This window comes from Carcharodon carcharias, chromosome 3 (assembly GCF_017639515.1).
Source record: "Carcharodon carcharias isolate sCarCar2 chromosome 3, sCarCar2.pri, whole genome shotgun sequence".
NCBI lineage: Eukaryota > Metazoa > Chordata > Chondrichthyes > Lamniformes > Lamnidae > Carcharodon > Carcharodon carcharias.
In genome coordinates, this window is record NC_054469.1 from 227,090,780 (window position 1) to 227,109,174 (window position 18,395).

An 18,395-nucleotide genomic window follows, 5' to 3' on the forward strand; every position below is an offset into this window, starting at 1 on the left:
CTTGGCTTGCTGCATTGTTCCAGTGAAGCCCAGCGCAAACTGGAGGAACAACACCTCATCTTCCGACTAGGCACTTTACAGCCTTCCGGACTGAATATTGAATTCAACAACTTTAGGTCATGAGCTCCCTCCCCCATCCCCACCCCCTTTCTGTTTCCCCCTTCCTTTTTTTTTCCAAAAAAAAATTTTTTTTAATCTTTTATGCTCTCCCCACCCCTACTAGAGCTATACCTTGAGTGCCCTACCATCCATTTTTAATTAGCACATTCGTTTAGATAATATCACCAACTTTAACTTTAACACCTATGTGTTCTTTTGTACTATTGTTGTTGACATCTTTTGATGATCTGCTTCTATCACTGCTTGTTTGTCCCTACAACCACACCCCACCCCACTTCTCTCTCTCTCTCTCTCTCTCTCCGCCCCCCACACACACACCTTAAACCAGCTTATATTTCAACTCTTTCTTGGACTCGAACTCAAGTTCTGTCGAAGGGTCACGAGGACGCGAAACGTCAACTCTTTTCTTCTCCGCCGATGCTGCCAGACCTGCTGAGTTTTTCCAGGTAATTCTGTTTTTGTTTTTGTTTTGGATTTCTAGCATCCGCAGTTTTTTTGTTTTTATTTTTGTTTTTTTTTTGTTTTTATATGGGCCAATTACTGCCTCAGTCTACTCCTGATCATCAGTAAAGTAATGGAAAGGATCATCAATAGTGCTATCAAGCGGCGCTTGCTTAGCAATAACCTGCTCACTGACACCCAGTTTGGGTTCCGCCAGGACCACTCAGTTCCTGACCTCATTACAGCCTTGAACGAAACATGGACAAAGCTGAACTCCCAAGGTGACGTGAGGGTGACTGCCCTTGACATCAAGGCAGCATTTGACCAAGTGTGGCATCAAGGAGCCCTAGTAAAACTGGATTCAATGAGAATCGGGGGGGGGGGGGGGGGGGGGGGAACTCTCCACTAGCAGAAAGGGAGATGGTTGTGGTTGTTGCAGGTCAGTCATCTCAGCCCCAGGACATCACTGCAGGAGTTCCTCAGGGTAGTGTCCTCAGCCCAACCATCTTCAGCTGTTTCATCAATGACCTTCCTCCCATCATGAGGTCAGAAGTGGGGATGTTCACTGATGATTGCACAATATTCAGCACCATTTGCGACGATTCAGATATTGAAGCAGAACGTGTCCAAATGCATCAAGACCTGGGCAATATCCAGGTTTGGGCTGACAAGTGGCAAATAACATTCGTGCCACACAAGTGTCAGGCAATGACAATCTCCAACAAGAGAGAATCTAACCACCACCCTTTGACATTCAATGGCATTACCATCACTGAATCCCCCACTATCAACATCCTGGGGGTTACCATTGACCAGAAACTAAACTGGACTAGCCATATAAATACTGTGGCTCCGAGAGCTGGTCAGAATCCTGTGACGGATAACTCACCTCCTGATTCCCCAAAGCCTGTCCACCATCAACAAGGCACAAGTCAGGAGTGTGATGGAATACTCTCCACTCGCCTGGACGAGTGCAGCTACCACAACACTCAAGAAGCTTGACACTGTTCAGGACAAAGCAGCCCACTTGATTGACACCACATCCACAAACATTCTCTCCCTCCACCACTGACAAATAGTAGCAGCAGTGTGTACCATCTACAAGATGCACTACAGACATTCACCAAGGCTCCATAGGCAGCACCTTCCAAACGCACGACTGCTGCCATCTAGAAGGTCAAGGGCACCAGATACATGGGAACACCACCACCTGAAAGTTCCCTTCCAAGCCACTCATCATCCTGACTTGGAAATATATCGCCATCCTTCACTGTCGCTGGGTAAATCCTGGAACTCCCTTCTTAACAGCACTGTGGGTGCACCGACACCACATGGACTTTAGCGATTCAAGAAGGCAGCTCACCACCACTTTCTCAAGAGCAACCAGGCGTGGGCAATAAATGCTGGCCCAGCCAGCGAAGCTCACATCCCATTAATGAATTTTTAATAAAGCATAATTAGATGAGCTAAATTCCAAAATGGAGTAGCCACTTACTGAGGGAGCAGTGATTCCCGGAAGAGGGTCAGTAATTTGCTGTTTGTGGTAGGGTGCTCTGCTTTACCTCCTAACACAGTCTCATGGTTTGCCACAAGAGATGTGGTTTCTGACAGTAGTCGCAAGCTGAAGATCCGCCACTCCACTGAAAAGACATGCACAAACATGAAAGGGTTAAAATATTTCCACAAAAAAATGAAAGGCAGAGTTGATGGAAATTTTAATCACTGCTGTGTTTCTTCTTTTCTGGCAACTCTTACCATTCTGACTAAGCACGAGGGAAACCAAGGGTGGGAGAATGCAGTCAACAATCTGAAAACCAGAAAGAAGCAGAGATTAAAGGAAAATGTGTGGCAATTTTGACCATTATTAACTCAAAAGCAGCATTTACTAAAATGCAGCATATTACACACATTAATATTTACTTTGATGTGTCTTTTTTGGTCAATTTTCATCATCATTTCATCTTCTTCTTCTTGAAGGTACTACCTCTTGCTGTGATGTGATTTCACAGACACATGGCACCCTTGCCTAGGTGGTCACTCTTAATCTGTGTCATAAGTGACTGTGTGTGGGGGGGCACATCAGAACTGAGCACGATCCTGATCTCCCTGGACAGGCACAGTCACACTTTCCAACTGAATAGCTATTAGGAATAGCTGACATTTCCCCTTCCCGCTCCATGGCTGAGGGAGTTAAGACCTCTTGTAGCATCCTTCTGGCCCCCCAGCCAAGACCTAGTAGCATGTTAACTTATGACATGCTGCCCGGACATAAAACTGGGTGTTGTAGCTCAGCCACCGGTTCCAGAAATAGCCCGATTTCTATTTCAATTTTGATGGAACATCAGTTTTACGACTGAGTGACAAGATTAAAAGCTATCCCTCTGCTCCTTCAGCTGCGGCACTGCGCTAGTTTCAAGCAGACAAAAGAGCAATGTGGTCAACTTACTTGATTGCAAAGTCTTATCGTGCTATCTTATATGCATTTTCTTTGATACTGTGTCAATTTTACTTCAGCAAGATCAACATCAGACTAAAATACTGGCATGGATTAGGTTCACAGGAAAGGGGGAGGTAGGAAGACAAAGCCTTATCAATCCTAAGAACAGCTCCTACAAATTACAGGAAAATATTTGCACCATGGCCATTGTTAGGCTGTATATAGTGGTTTAATCTGTAAAAAATGTTGCAAATAAAATAATTCACATAAACAACGTTGGTGGCTCAGTGAAGAAAAATTCAGGGTTTTGCCTTTATACAATGTACTGCAGACAAAAAATCTTTTAGCAATTATTTTTCTGCAATATGTTATCAGATGGGCTACTCAGTATAAACATGGCACAACAAGAGAGGATAACCTTCAGCTTTTTCCTCCTAGAGTTTCTCCCAGTAATTGTGGCTCTCTGCTTCCCTTTTCCCTCTGTCTCTTTCTCACTTTGCTTCCATCTATACAATTCTGTACTACTTTTTTGTGTCTCATCCCATCAGTCCACGTTCTGCTGACTGACAGGTACAGTGTTAACAAAACTCTTTGATCAGCTGTAACACTTTGAAGTTGGTGCCATTTATCAGAGAGGCCCACTCCATTCTGCAACTCTCATTACAGAGTACACCAGTGGGGAGAGAGGTTTGTCTAACCAAATCACCGTCCGAGAACTGAGGAAAAGCCAACAAGGGAGGATAGATTTTGATTATACGACAAAGGAAGGACTGAGCTGGATCAAAAGTAAATACAATTGGATGGATTTGGTTAGTTTAGGTACACAAGGGAACAGTTCAAGAAGTTTGTTTAAATAAAGCCCATTGAAGCTGTATGAAGCCATAAATAAGTACAGTGTACCCCACTTAAGATAAATGTGCTTGTTGTTTCATTACTAACTTTGATTTTTGATTTTCTTTGTGTAAAACAGGCTGTACAAAGTCTGTTCAATGCAGGTATAAAAGAAAGCTACCCATTTCAAATCACATTGATTAATGAAACACAATTCTCAATTCATTCAATATAGCATGCATCTTTTACATAATTGCATGCCTCAGTCTTATTTACTAAAAGCTCAGCAAGATGATTGGGACTTTTCTCATCAACAACGGCTTGCATTTATATAGCATCTTTAACATATTAAAACATCCCTGGTGCTTCACAGGAGTGTAATCAGGCCAATATTTACACTGAGCCAAAGGAGGAAACGTTAGGATAGGTTACCACTCACTAGGTCAAAGCAGTAGGTTTTAAGGAGGTAGAGAGGGGGTGAGACCATCATTGAGAATGAGAATTTTAAATTGTCAATGTTGGTGAAACAGGAGCCAATGCAGGTCAGTGATGGGAATTGTTCCAAGTTAGGTTACACACAGCGGAGATTTGGTTGAGTTCAAGTTTATGAAGAGTGAAAGGTGGGAGTCCAGCCAGGAGAGTATTGGAATAGTCGAGTGTCTTAACTAATCCAAATAAAATTACATTTGTGATTTATCAAAAGCGTTTTGAGCTACCTTAAGATTATGTTATCTTAAAAGTGTTTGTGCCTTAAAGATAGTTAGAATTAAAAGAAATTGAAACCTTCAGGTGGCCGTTAATCAGCAGGCAGCCTGTTTTAGCTGTGAGGTGGAGTTCAAACTGAGGGCTTACACATGATTACCCATTGTTAATAATACTCCATAATTTGTAAACACAGTACATGCCATCTTCCCTTGTTGTACAGCTAGTAAAAATAACGTGCAGCAGAGCCACACAATTCAAAAAGTTTCCAAGTTTGATTTCTGGTTTGTGATATCATTGGGGATCTATAGTTTGTTTCAGCACTCCAAAAGGAAACTATCCCAGGGTTTCTGCTCCTAGTTGCCATCCAGTGACCCCTGCTGGAGAGCATACTGTGTGCACATTGGATGAGGATGGGAGCAGGCATGAGAGTGTCAATTCTTTCTTCTGCCCATCCTCCTCCCCACATTGAATAGGCTGACAACACCCATTATTCTCCCAATGAGAACATGCAGACCGTCACTCAGATGAGAAAATAGTGGACCCATACCATATCAGTCGTCAATGCCCCCTGGAAAACAGGGAATAAAACAGGACACAAAGGGATGCATGTTGCAATCAAGTTCTTCCACCTGTTACTGGACGAATTTCACCAATTTGTTTTAAAATTGTCCTGATTCAGTTTTTAAAATCCTTTAAAGGTGCTTGAATTTTCAGCTCTGTATGCTCATTTGCAGTTTTATGAATATCTTTAAAAAGTGTACAAAATTTGACAATTACAGAAATACCACAATAAAAACCATCTAAAGCAATTCGCCATTTGAATATTTCTTAATTGATGATGAGGAAAATATTGGGATTTGCCAGCTTTGTCAAATACTTTACCGAACTTGGCAACTCTATCCTCCTCCAAGGTGAAATACTCCAACACTGTCATATACTCTACTAAGCAGCAATACATGGAACAAAACAAACTTGTTACAGCCAAGGCAGTGATATGAATTTCTGGGATCCAAATATCTTTGGACTGTAAAACTTGTACACTTATTGCTACAATAATATATTTCTGCAAGTTGCAGCAGATTTTTTTTTAAAAGGTATTGGGAATAATCCAATCAATTTCATATGAGCCAGCATTTTGCAGGCCCAGTGGAGGTGACAGCATTTACTAATGAACGTCAGTGACACTTGTACCCAAGCTACGCTGTTTATGGAAGTGATTCTAGCTGCCACCGCACTAGGTGGGAATTCTTGTGGAAACAGGAATTCACACCTAAATTAGAAAGTGGTTGGAATCACTTCCATTAGCAATAGGATGTCAGTAGGAGAAGCAAGTGGATTGGAATGAAGGAGAGAAGAAAACAAAAATGAATGGCAATGAAAGGAAATTGGAAGAGAAAATAGATAGCAATGAAGGGCAAAGGGACAGTGTGGAAATTACTGGCAAAGATAGGGAAAGGAAAGGAGAGAAATGATAGCATTGAAAGGGACAGGGAAGAGTGGAAATGAATGGCAATAAAATTAGGCAGGAAGGGGAAATAAATGAGAATGAAAAGGAAAAGAGAGAGAAACAGAAAGTAGATAGAAGGAAGGGAAGCTTTGGGTGGAGACAGGATGAGTGCCAACTTTAACGGAGAGGGAGAAGGAAAATCTGCTTGAAGGTAGGGGTAGAAAAAGAGTGCCTAATATCAATTGGGGGAGAGAATAATGGCAGCTTTCATAGTGAAAGAAGAGTACTAGCTTGTATTGGGTTGGAAAGGGAGAAACTAATGTGTTGAATGAAATTGGGGGTGTATAGGTGAGTGGTGGAGAGAGAGAGTATGAGCTTGAATGGGGTGTGGTCTGTGGAGGAAGAATATCAGCTTGAACTGAAGGAAGAACAACTGCCAATAGGAGCTGAATTGTGTTAAAGGAGAAGAGTATCTTTGTTAAAGGATGGTGAGTGGATTGAGGACACTGCGGGACTAGGACTGGTGGTGTAGAAAAACCTTTGTGAGTTGGTGTGGGGATTGGATGTGAGAGAGTAACTGTTGAAGTAACTTTTGGGGAAGTGATTGTGTGGTTGAAATTTTAAATGTGGCTTTGTTTTATTTAAGATTAAAACACAAATCTGTTATCTGTTATAGAGTCAGAAGGCAGGATGTGAGGGAGCAGACGGGTTCCCAATCGGCACCCCCAATTGGGGGTGCGTCACCACTTTACATGCTGCCTCAGGGAGATCGGCTCAAATGTGAAAACCAGTTTAAAGGATAGAAAAAATCTTACTGACATGTCCCCTCATGTGACACTGTCACATGAGTGGGGACATGTCCATAACTTTTATTTTAAAATATTCTGAAATTTTTCAATCCCTCATGAAAGCTCATCCCACCCGTAGTTGAGGTTTCATGCTTTTTCAGAAGCCCGCCTTGGCTCCTGGACTGCCCGCCAACCTTAAGGTTGGACGGGCAGGTCCACTGATTAGTTCAATTACTTTATTAATGGCCTTAAGTGGCCGCTGACCTGGAAATGTAAATGACACCTGCCCGACTTCACCACGCATCATTTTACGCGCTGGCGAGCGGACCCCCCCCCCCCCCCCCCCCACTCGCCAACCGGAAGATGCAGCCCATAGGTTTTTAGAGCATGGAAAGAGGCCCTTCGGCCCATCATGTCCATGCTAGTCATCATGCCCGTCTACTCTAATCCCATTTTCCAGGACTTGGCCCATAGCCTTCTATGCTATGGCCTTTCAAGCGTCCATCTAAATACTTCTTAAATGTTATGAGGTTTCTCGGCTTCACCACCCTTTCAGGCAGTGAGTTCCAGATATCCCCTACCCTCTGGGTGAAAAAATGTTTCCTCAAATCCCCTTTAAACCTCCTGCCCCTTACCTTAAATTTACGCCCCCTGGTTATTGACCCCTCCACTAAAGGGAAAAGTCTTTTCCTATCTAGCCTATCTATGTCCCTCATAATCTTGTACACCTCAATCAGGTCCTCCCCTCAGTCTTCTCTGCTCTGAGGAAAACAACCCCAGCCTACCTAGTCTCCCTTCATAGCTGAAATGCTCCAGGCCAGGCAACATCCTGGTGAATCTCCTCTGCACCATCTCCAGTGCAATCACATCCTTCCTATAGTGTGGCGACCAGAACTGCACACAGCACTCCAGATGCGGCCTGCCTAACACTTTATTTAGCTCCATCATAACCTCCCTGCTCTTGTATTCAACGCCTTGACTAGTAAGACAAGTATGTGAAGTGTAAAATTAATGAGTTTGCAATATACTCAATATAAAAATTCAATATTTTCCAAGACAGCATGCGACACATCACTTTGAATTGTTTCATGAATTTTATGCTTTAAGGGTTTCATGTTTCTTTTCTTATAATACAAGCAAAGGAATGTTGGGTAACCTACAACTTAAGTACCAAACCTATTGTAGCTATGTTATCATGTCATAGGCTTATTATAAGAGCTGCTCTTGACTTCTCAGCTACTTTAAGGGCTTTGCCAGCTTTCCTGAAGCACTTCTGCTCTTACTTCTTATTGACATGCATGCAAATTACTGGCAATGAGAAATTAAGTTGAAAGATTTCAGGACAATTAAATGTGCAAGCACCGAAGAACATACAAAGCAGAGTACTACTGCTTTGTGCAACCACATTTAGAAAATATATCAGAGGAGAAATTAAACCTTGTTATGCCCATCCTATCTTGCAGTCATAGAACGACTATTGATTTAGAAGCATAGTAGCCTGGGCCAATTTACACATGTTTGGGCCAATGTAAAATACATTAGGGCCTTTTTATTAAAAAAAGGGACCCTGAAGGTGGCCTAATATGAGCACAAGTCTCATTTTAATATTTAAATGATGGTCCCGCGCCTGTTTCAGGCACCAGTTGTTAAATTCCTCAAGACTAATTGAAATTTGCCTCCACTGCTCCTTCCTTCCTCACCTCAGTCTTGTATGCGGGTTGCAGCTAGCAAGCACTGCAAATTGGCGTGTTACTTCTCGCAAGCGCCAGCTCATGGTTACTATTAAAAATAAGGTCCAAGGCCAATTTCCTGCTGTGCCTCAGTCCTCCCAGTTTGGGTGTTCAATTAATGCACACCATCAGTCATACACACAAAGGCATGTCTTAACGCATTTCTACCCCACCATATTAATGGTGAAAGGAAGTCCTTTATATTGACGATAGCAGATATTATAGACACAGATTAACCAGCAGATATTAACTATTGGGTCACTGGCACGCTAACTGACCACCCGACAGTGCCAGTGAGAGACTTGGTTCATTTTAAAACTAGGCATCATTGCTATATGATCCGTGCATCCCAGACAGCAAACGGACATCCCACTGGCTTGGAGGCCGACATTTCTGGTATCAAATGTGGTTTGGGATTTGGGCGAATTGTTTGTGGAAGGGGTAACAAATGGTGCGTCAATGGCCTACACTATTTTAGTGCAGCCCAGCTCCTTTCGGCCTCAGAAAAATAATTTAAAATGTACCTTTCTGATTTTCCGTCGGCTGTGCCTTTCACAAATGTATTTTCACTTAATGAATGTCTTACCACTGTTGTTTACTCAAATTTCACATTTCTCCGCTGCTGTGCACTTTGTTTCTAGTTCTAAATGAGGTGTGGAAGAGTAAGCAGCAACAGAGATTAGGCAGTAACCGTGCTCAAATGCCAGTGTTATATCAGCATTTATGACTCGTACCACATGAAATGCACTTCAAACAGCTCAACATAAGAGATGTGGAGATACTGGAGCCAGAAGGACATCTTTCTACATATATTATGCACTCAGCCTGCAGTTCTGATGAAAGGTCACCAAACTGAAACAGTAACTCTGTTTCTCTGTCCACAGATGCTGTCAGGCCTGCTAAGTTTTTCCAGTATTTTTTGTTTTTATTTCAATCATTCTGGACATTGGTTGAGGAAACCACCAGGAGCACACCCCAGCTTGCAAACCCAGAGGACTGCTGTCCTCAGCCAGGAGCGTGACAGACCCTGCAATTACTTGGCTAGTGCAGTTATCAGTACAAATTGCAATAGGGTACATTCCCTCGCTGTAGTAAAGAGCAGTTCCCCCCACAATAAACACATGTGAGTGTCGTCCAATCAGATCACGATCTGGTGCAATCTACCAACTGATTAACTATAAATTCAAATGTGTTCAATTTCAAATATTAAGCTCCAGGGGTAAAATAACCATCGTTGGAAAATCTATGTCGTTGAAATATAAAGAGCATGAGTAAAATTAATAAGACTTTTTAAAATGGATTTTGAAAAAGAAAAAGAACCATTGTCACAGCACATTTTGTAGCATCAAATTTGCACCATATTCCTCAGAGAACTTAAAACATGTTCAGTATTCTGGAGTTTCAGTACTAATTAGAAGAGAATCCAGTTATTCCCAAGTGTCACAGCATCCTTTATAAACACAGCTTTAGCTAAAAGCCAGAGGTACTTTGGCTAGAGAAAAGTTGCAAGAGCACAAACTTCATTATCGTGTAAATTACCATCAATAATTTCACTTGTCTCCTGATTCTCATGCAAAACCAGTATTTTTTGATTATGTTCCAGTAGCTGTCTTTGCTCCAACATTAAATGAGGGGAATTCTCAGGAGGTCAAAGGGTTGCTTTGAGAGATGATTATTTTGGCAGCACGCCAAAAGCCACGCATCATGAAACCCACTGGGAGACGACCTAAATGAACACAGTTGGGCTGGATGTTTTAATTGAGTACATATCATGTATAAATTTTAATTTACTCGAATGCAACCTTAGAAAGGGTTTTTATCCCATCTTCAAAATGTGCTTGACTACACAACATTTAAATGAACACACTAAGCACAATTTTGTGTGCATTAACAAGAAACTGGAATCCAGATTGTAAAATACTTCAAAAGTGGATCAATTAAAAATTTGTCTACAATGAATTGATATTGGTTATCTTTAACTATACTCTTGGACCTCATTTCAATGCCGAATCCTGCATTGCCTTTCACCTTTGTGTGTGATGACCCACAATTGTATTTGTTGTTCCTTCAATACTAAATTCTACAGTTTTATCATTTTAAGATATAGCCAGAATTCTCAGTTGCATTCAAAGTATAAATAAACACATTATTTTCACTCAATCAAACACCAGACATGAGCTTCAGTTCTGCTGCAATGTCATCAATCTGAAACATCAACTTTGCTCCACAGACGATGCCAGATCTGCTGAGTATTTCCAGTAGTTTCTGCTTTTATTTTAGATTTCCAGAATCAGTGCACACCATTGGTTGGCTTTTTGGGCCATTCTGATATGCATGACTCAGCACTACAAGGAATCTGACCTGGAGCCATCCTAGTGTGCATGGCTAACCCTCACCATAGTCCCTGCTGGGAGCCTTAACGGTGTATGCGGCTCAGTACTAAATCAAGTGGTGCAATATCATTTCAATAGTTTATGATTGACGTCAGATTTTAGCCAGGCTATCAGGACCCATGGGAGCATAAGCCAATTTGGATCATTTTTATGCACACCTAGCATCTGGTAACAGAAAGCATTAGAGGAGAGTCAGCAGCAGATATCTTACCCTATCTTCTCAACTGGATATGTTACCCACAAAAGGAGAAGGAAATAAATGCTAAATGACTTTAACATTGTATGTTTCCCACAATGATGGTTATACTGTGAGTGCATATTAATGGTCCAAAATCCCCATTCACTCACCATTAGAGGTGAGCTAGAGGTCAGTGTGCATCTGAAAGTAATGTTGAAACAATGCCTGTCACACAGAGCAAAAAAACAAAGACACTCCGAAAGTTTACATAATTTTTTTTACATTTTTCCCACAAATGTTTTCCCCTCCTCTTAATTCCTGAAGAATGGAGTTTCTGCAACTAGCATCAGGTATCATAGGCTAAGAAGAGGAAAATATGTCAGTGTATCCTGTTCCTGATAGAAAATACATGTGCTTGAACAGTGAGTAAGATCAAGTTTGACTGTGATCAATTCTTACAGTTGAATCATCTAAAGGTCAGGTTGGCATATATCAAAAAGGCAATAAGGAGCATCCAGCACCGGACTGTATCACAACTTCAACTACAGAATACCAAGCGAGAAGGAGAAAGAGAACAAAACAGGGAGAGAAAATATTACCAAGAAAATTATTCTGCGTGCTTCTTGGTAAAAGCAAACTTAATCAGAGCAACCATTCAGCAGTTTGAAAGAAAACAAACAACTATATGCATCTAATGAAATCTTTTTATACAATGAATAGATCTGTAGGAAAGCTAGGATCTTCACCCACATTTCTTTCTGAATATTATTAAATGGCTGCTCTAGTTTAAGCCTTGTACGCTTTATTTTCCAATTTATTTCAGAACAGTTTATGTTCATGCAATAAAAGCTTTGCTGAGGTTGTCATATGTGCATTTGATTTTGAGGGGAAGTTACATTTGAGACATACGCACAACTCTGCCCTTCACCCCACCCTGCACACCAATTATGAAACCTGGAAGCAATAAGGAATCATGGTTAAATCTGGATACAAATGTGCCAGGTTTAGAGATGGAAGTAAGGCATTGCAGATGTGATGATTGGCTTGGAAAGGAAAACATCTGTTATTGAGGTAGAGGGGAAGCAGTATGGGAACAATTGCCAGCCTGGAGGCTATAACAGTAAATTGGGACAAGCAGTTAGTGCAGTGTGATGGTTAATCTGGACAGCAGAGTTCCTGGTTCAGAGATGGCTGGGGGAAGGGAGGAGAGGGTGGGGTGGACGGTGGTGATGCTGCAACAGTGATTGGCCGTTGGACAATCTGCAATGGTAGCTTCAGAGATTGCAGAGAAGCAGCCCAGGGTAGATGCCTGCATGCTTGCCACCAAGGAAATGGAGCAGCAGATGTGGTTATGAGAAGATTACAAAAAAGCACAACAGTTTCTTTGCTGGTTGGGAAAACAGCCAACATATCTAAGCCAAGAAGGATACTAAGCGGGGGGTGATGGCTGGCTTTGGAATAAGAGCATCTGTCCCGGAGATGGAGGAAAAATATGTGGAGGTGATAGCTAACACTGCAGAGAGGATTTGTCTTGAGACAGAGGGGAATTGATGTGGGGGTAAGCTGGAAACAATTTAATAATCACATCTTGAAGCTGACAAGACTATGTAAATAAGTAGTTATAATTAGAATGTGATTATATTGAGAAACATCAAATAAGAATATGACTGCCTATTGCACTGCAAACACTGAAAATACCAAAAACATAACAGACCTGTCAGTGCCTGTATAAAAAAATGGCACGTTAACATTTTGGATGTCACACTGCTTGTCTATTTTTACAGAATTGTCTTTTCAATATTTTTCATTTTTATTTCAGATTTCCTGGACTTGCAGATTTTTTCTTTGCATTTATACTGTGTATCACAAATTTGTCTTATCGAATCATAGAAGAATACAGCATAGAAGGAGGCCACTTGGCCAAACATGTCTGTGTCGGCTCTTTGAAAGCTCAATCAATTAGTCTCACTTCCCTGCTCTTCCCTAAAGCCAGCAAATGTTGCCTGTCCAAGTATTTATCCAATTCCTTTTTGAAGGTTCCTACTGAATCTGCTTCCACCACTCTTTCAGGCAGTGCATTCTCATAACTCATTGCATAAAAAAAACTCATCTCACCTCTGTTTCTTTTGCCAATTATCTTAAATTTGTGTCCTCTGTTTACTGATCCTCATTGCTAGTAGGAACAGTTTGCCTTATTTACTCTATTCAAAGCCCTTCATAATTTTGAGCACCTCTACTAAAGCTCTCTGGTCCAAGGACAACGATCCCAGCTTCTTAAGTCTCTCCATGCAACTGAAGTCCACCAACCTCGGTATAATTCTAGTAAATTTCCTTTGCACCCGCTCCAGAACCTTGAAAACCTTTCTTCCTACGTGTGGCACCTAGAATTGAACACTTCAGCTGAGGCCTAATCAGTGATCTATAAAGGTTTACCTTAACCTTTATATTCTATGCTTCTACTTCTTCTTTTGTATGGCTGGGTATGTAGCAACAGCTATAATTTTACATCATGGTGGTCAAGCCAGGAGGAGTGGCGGTGTGCATCGCTGTAATACTGCCTTCGTATTTATGAGATGGGCATTGAGCTGTTTTGTGTTTCACGGTCTGCTCTAGGTGACAACAGTTGCACACAGGAGAATTTTTAAATTTCCAATTTGTACATCAGGTATCTGCATCTGCCATGGTTTGTACGTATGTGGTTTAGGGATGCTCATGACGTTGTGGGAGATCAAAACCAGGGACCTTCAGCATCAGGTCATTCACGAGGTGTTTGTTCGTGACTTCCTGTGAGGATCATTCACTTTTCCAAGCTTCTGCAGAGCTGAAATCACATTGCCTGATGTTGTGTGCATGGGTCCAAAAGGGCTTACGTGACTTCAAGCCGAGGTGAGAAATGTTGGTGAGGTCCTGGTGGATGGGGAGGTGTTTGTTTTCCTCGATTCGCAAAGTTTCACAAAGGGTCGCTGCATCGCGGTGGATCCCGGAGGGAGGGTGGCTTGTGTGCCAGAGTGGATAGCCGGGGTGTTGGGGTTGACTTGAGGGTTCCGGTGATGCATCAAAGTCACGTGGGGCTACTTCTGGTCCATACCAGTTGCACAGTACTCAGCTATGGAGTATACGAGGGCCATCGCTGAATTGTGTAGTATGCTGCTACTTATAAAGTGCAGAAACCTGTACACATTTTCTCATTTTACAACCTTATCAACTTGTCGTGCCACTTTCAAAGATTTATGTGCATAAACTCCCAGGTCTCTCTGTTCCTGCACCCCTTTTAAAGTTGTACCATTTAGTTTATACTGCCTCTCGTCACTCTTCCTTCTTTAGCAGGACAACCTACAATATATTCTTTCCTTGAAGAGGAAGAACTCCACAGAATGAAATGTAAACAAATTTCCATTCACTGAATACTCTAGGGCAGATGTGTCACAAGTCATTAAAATGCTAGGAATATCAATGCAATCACCACACTGAGTGGGTAAATCAGCACCCTTTATTCCACCAAAATAATACTTTCTTTCCACCCAGTCATCTTGCATCATCTTAAAATGATGAGGTAATTCAATGCCAAAATTCAATTAGCTTGATTCTATGAACTCTTGGTAATGGGAAATAGATTTGCTAAATCTGCTATTATAAATTATATTAAATAATATTAAATTAGCTGCCAAAGCCCTAAGCTCTGGAATTCTCTCCTTAAACTTCTCCAACTCTCTACTTCTCTATCCTCCTTCAAGATGCTTCTTAAAGCCTAACTCTTTGGCCAAGCTTTTGGTTATTTGGCCTAATAACTCTATGGGTGGAATCTTGTGCTCTTGCTGGTGACAAGCTTGGAAGCAGGAGGGGGCATGTAATTCGGTGAGATGGTGGCATGCTGGGACCCCACTGCCTTCCTGACTCCGCCAGAATTAAATTCTGGGTAAGAAGGTCCATGGTCAACCTTCCTGCCCCGCTGCCTATTGAGGCCCTTAAGAGGTCAATTAATGATCACTTAATGGCCTCATCACACCGCCACTGGCATTAACCCAGTGGTGGGCAAGCCTGTTGTCTTGTGGTGAGCATGGCAGCTAAAATAATATGGCCAGCTTATTACCTCCTGAGGGAGAGTGTGTCTCTTGATCAAAGGCCCTCCAGGATCCTGGAACTTTGGTGCCTGTCCTTCCGGCAGCTGCCATGGCCTCCCCAGTGTCACTACTGAGGTCTTGGTAGGCAAAACTTCCACCTCCGGGATCTTGATTCCAGGGGAAGGCCTACCATTGGCCTCACCACTGCCTGATTGGCTTGTGGTTTGGCAGGCTTTCCTGAAAAGAGACAGTGCAGCTCTCTTGCCAGCTTTCCAGCCGGCATGAGACACCCCCCCCCCACCCCCGGCTTCAACAAGATTCTGCTCTATATGTGATTCAGTGTCACGTTATGTTTTAATAACGTTTGTAAAATGTTTCTTTCCAAAAAATAAACTGGCTGCTAAATTAACTTAGATTAAATAAATTAACAATTAATGCTCCTATTAAAGTAAATATCCTTTAACTGAAAAGAGAAGAGAGGCGGCTTGTGTGGACCAGTATAGGCTAACTAGGTCAAATGGTCAGTTTATTTGGTGTTGACTCACTATATCATTGCTGCCAGTTTGACTCGGTGTTCTGTGACTATTTATCCCACACAGCAATGAACAATAACAGTTTGACAGACACTCACTAGTGCAACCATTAAGTTACTCACAACGTCTTAAGTATTTAGTTGCTTGTCCCAGTGGGATCGTACAACAGAGTCTGCAGCTTTATGAGTGATTACTTTTGACAGTTCTCATTAGGCAAAGCATGCAACTTGTGGGAGAAAATAATACTTCATCAATCTCACCTCACAGTAAATGTATCTTACTGTCTGCTGAACAGAGAACAGGTGTGAAGGAGGGGGGTGCAGGACTTATGGAGTATCACTTTCTAGGCAAGTGATAGTGCTGTAGTTAGTAAAGATTAAAAACATGGGAACGATGCAAAGAATATCGCATTGGTGTGAGTGAGTACAACAACATAATATCAACAAGGAATCCAGAGAAATTCATACTCGGGAAGAAATATGAACAGTTTACACCATGTGGTGCAGGTTGACAGTCAGTTTACTCCACATTAAAAGTTTGATGGTATCAGCATGAAAAGAAAGAAGGATTTCCATGGATGTAATACTTTTTCTTGCCCAGAGTGTCCTGAAGAGCTCCACAATGAGTGGATTATTTTTGAAGCACCGCCAGTCTTGTTACATAAGAAAATATAGCAGGGAATTTGTATACAGCAATGTGAGGAAATGCTCTGGTCAGGCTGCACTTTGAATACTCCATTTAATTCTGATCTTGGAAGTACAATAAAAATATCAAACTACTGGAAATGGTGTAAGGGAGAGCCAAGAAGCTGAACTCTAACGTGCTATGAGAACAAGTTAGAAAAAGTTGAATTCTTCAGCCTTGAAAAGGGGCAAATGTGAGAAGAACATAAGATATTCAAATTAATCTCACCCTCCCACTGCTTTCCTGGATGATGACGTATCTCCATGGTGCACACTGCCACTTCTCTTCCCTATTCCAGTCTGACTCCTCTGTCCTTGGCCCCTTACATATCTCCAATTAAGCTGAAGATAAGCTTGAGGAACAGCACCTTATCATTCTGTTAGGAACTTTACATCGAGACTTTAAAAACATCAGCTCTGAACCTAAGCTTATATTTTCCCACAGACAATAGTCCTGGAATATAGGTTGGGTGCACAAGAATTTCTGGGAATGGGGGAGATTGTGGGCTGGTGCGTGAAATGGGGATCCATAACTGGGCAGGGTGGTCTTTATCCCTGTCTCCTACCTGCTGAGTATTTCCAGCATTCCTTGTTTTTATTTCAGATTTCCAGCATCTGCAGCCTTTTGCTTTTGTTTTAATAAAAAATGTTAGGCTGAATTTTACCAACTCTCCGGAGACGGATTGGGAGGCAGAAGGCCTCTTCAAAGGGTGGCAGAAAGCATCAAGATGGGAGCTCGAATCTTCCCAGGGCCACAGGGTAGTTTTCAAATGCAGAATGTCAATGGCAGAAGCAGGCAGCCAATTAAACCAATTAATTGGCCAATTAATGGCCACTTCCTGCCCCCAGCATTTTGCTGGCATTGGAACGGCCCCTGCCACATGGGGAGACAGCCAGGTAAACTACGGGTTGGTGGGAGTTGGGGGTGGACAAGACCTTCCTTAATGGCTGATCCATAGTCCACAGAGAGGCCCCTTGGCAGCAATGGCTGCCCCCTCAATTCCAACAACACCGCTGGAGGACTCAACTCTCTGATTACTAGGGCCTTGCCCCAGCACAGTCAAAACAAACTTCCTGGTCTTTTGAGGGCTCCTCAATGTGGAGGCACCCTTTTCTTCTCTCTGCAGCCTCAGCAATGGCCATCTGAATTGGAGATGCTATCAAGCTATCGCCTCCCCCTGCTTGGGCTGGTAGATTGGAGAGGCGCGCCATCATCCTCAATTAGATCTTAATCGGCCGCCAGTAAAATCCCACCTGGGTCCTGCCAGCTTTCCGCATGTGCACGGGACTCATTGGGTCCTGGTGATGGGAGAACCTGGGATTTGGAAAGATTTTGGTTGCCATCCTGCTAGCATGCCTCTTTATTTCAACGTGCACTTATATTATGAGTTTCACCATTTCAATCTATTTTAACATTAGGCAGCAATAACAATATTTAGGATTAAATTGAACATAATTTTGTTCCCTGGCCCTCTCCCTAAATTGAAAGTAAGGAATAAATATGCAAAAAGCTACCAATTATGGTTCTTTATCTAATGGTGGTTTTTGGAAACTCTCTCCAGCTCTTTCTCCAATGATCGACACCACCAACACAATACTCTAAAAGTTTTCTAAAAGTCCAAATAATTGTAATAAGAGACACTTGTGGCATTCGTGTGAAAGAGATTCCAACTATCATTCAGTTTTGTTACAGAAAGCTGGTAGCTGGGCTACAACAATGCTTTAATTGACCAATTAATTGTGAAGAACTGCTGCTCATCCCAGGATGCAGCTGATTAGCTCAGTAGCAGCAGTTGAGTCATACAGACCAAGAAAGTTCCATGTTGATCCCTGTGCTGAGGTAGTTGGGAGAAAGGATCCTACAACTGGATAGTGGGACGGAAATTTGCCAGTTCCTGTTCCTAATTGCTATCTCATGTATTCATGTATTCCATCAGAGTGCATCTACTGCGTTTCCACATCGTGACATGTGAACAATGCTCTGCATGGGGTGACTGTGTCTTTTGGATCTTTTTACTACACAGCTGCTTTACTAAATTACTCATCTG

General features: G+C 42.1%; 1 protein-coding gene across 5 annotated transcripts in view; it reads right to left on the reverse strand.

Annotated features, from left to right (window-relative positions):
• Positions 1-18,395, reverse strand: part of ulk4 (unc-51 like kinase 4) — a 425,974-nt gene that overhangs the window by 192,907 nt on the left and 214,672 nt on the right. For all 5 annotated transcript variants that reach the window (XM_041184964.1, XM_041184966.1, XM_041184965.1 and 2 more), the window contains exons 28-29: positions 2,317-2,368; positions 2,057-2,201 (exon numbers count right to left, since the gene is read on the reverse strand). In XM_041184964.1, coding sequence (XP_041040898.1) covers positions 2,057-2,201; positions 2,317-2,368 — 197 coding nt within the window. The remainder of the gene's footprint in view (positions 1-2,056; positions 2,202-2,316; positions 2,369-18,395) is intronic.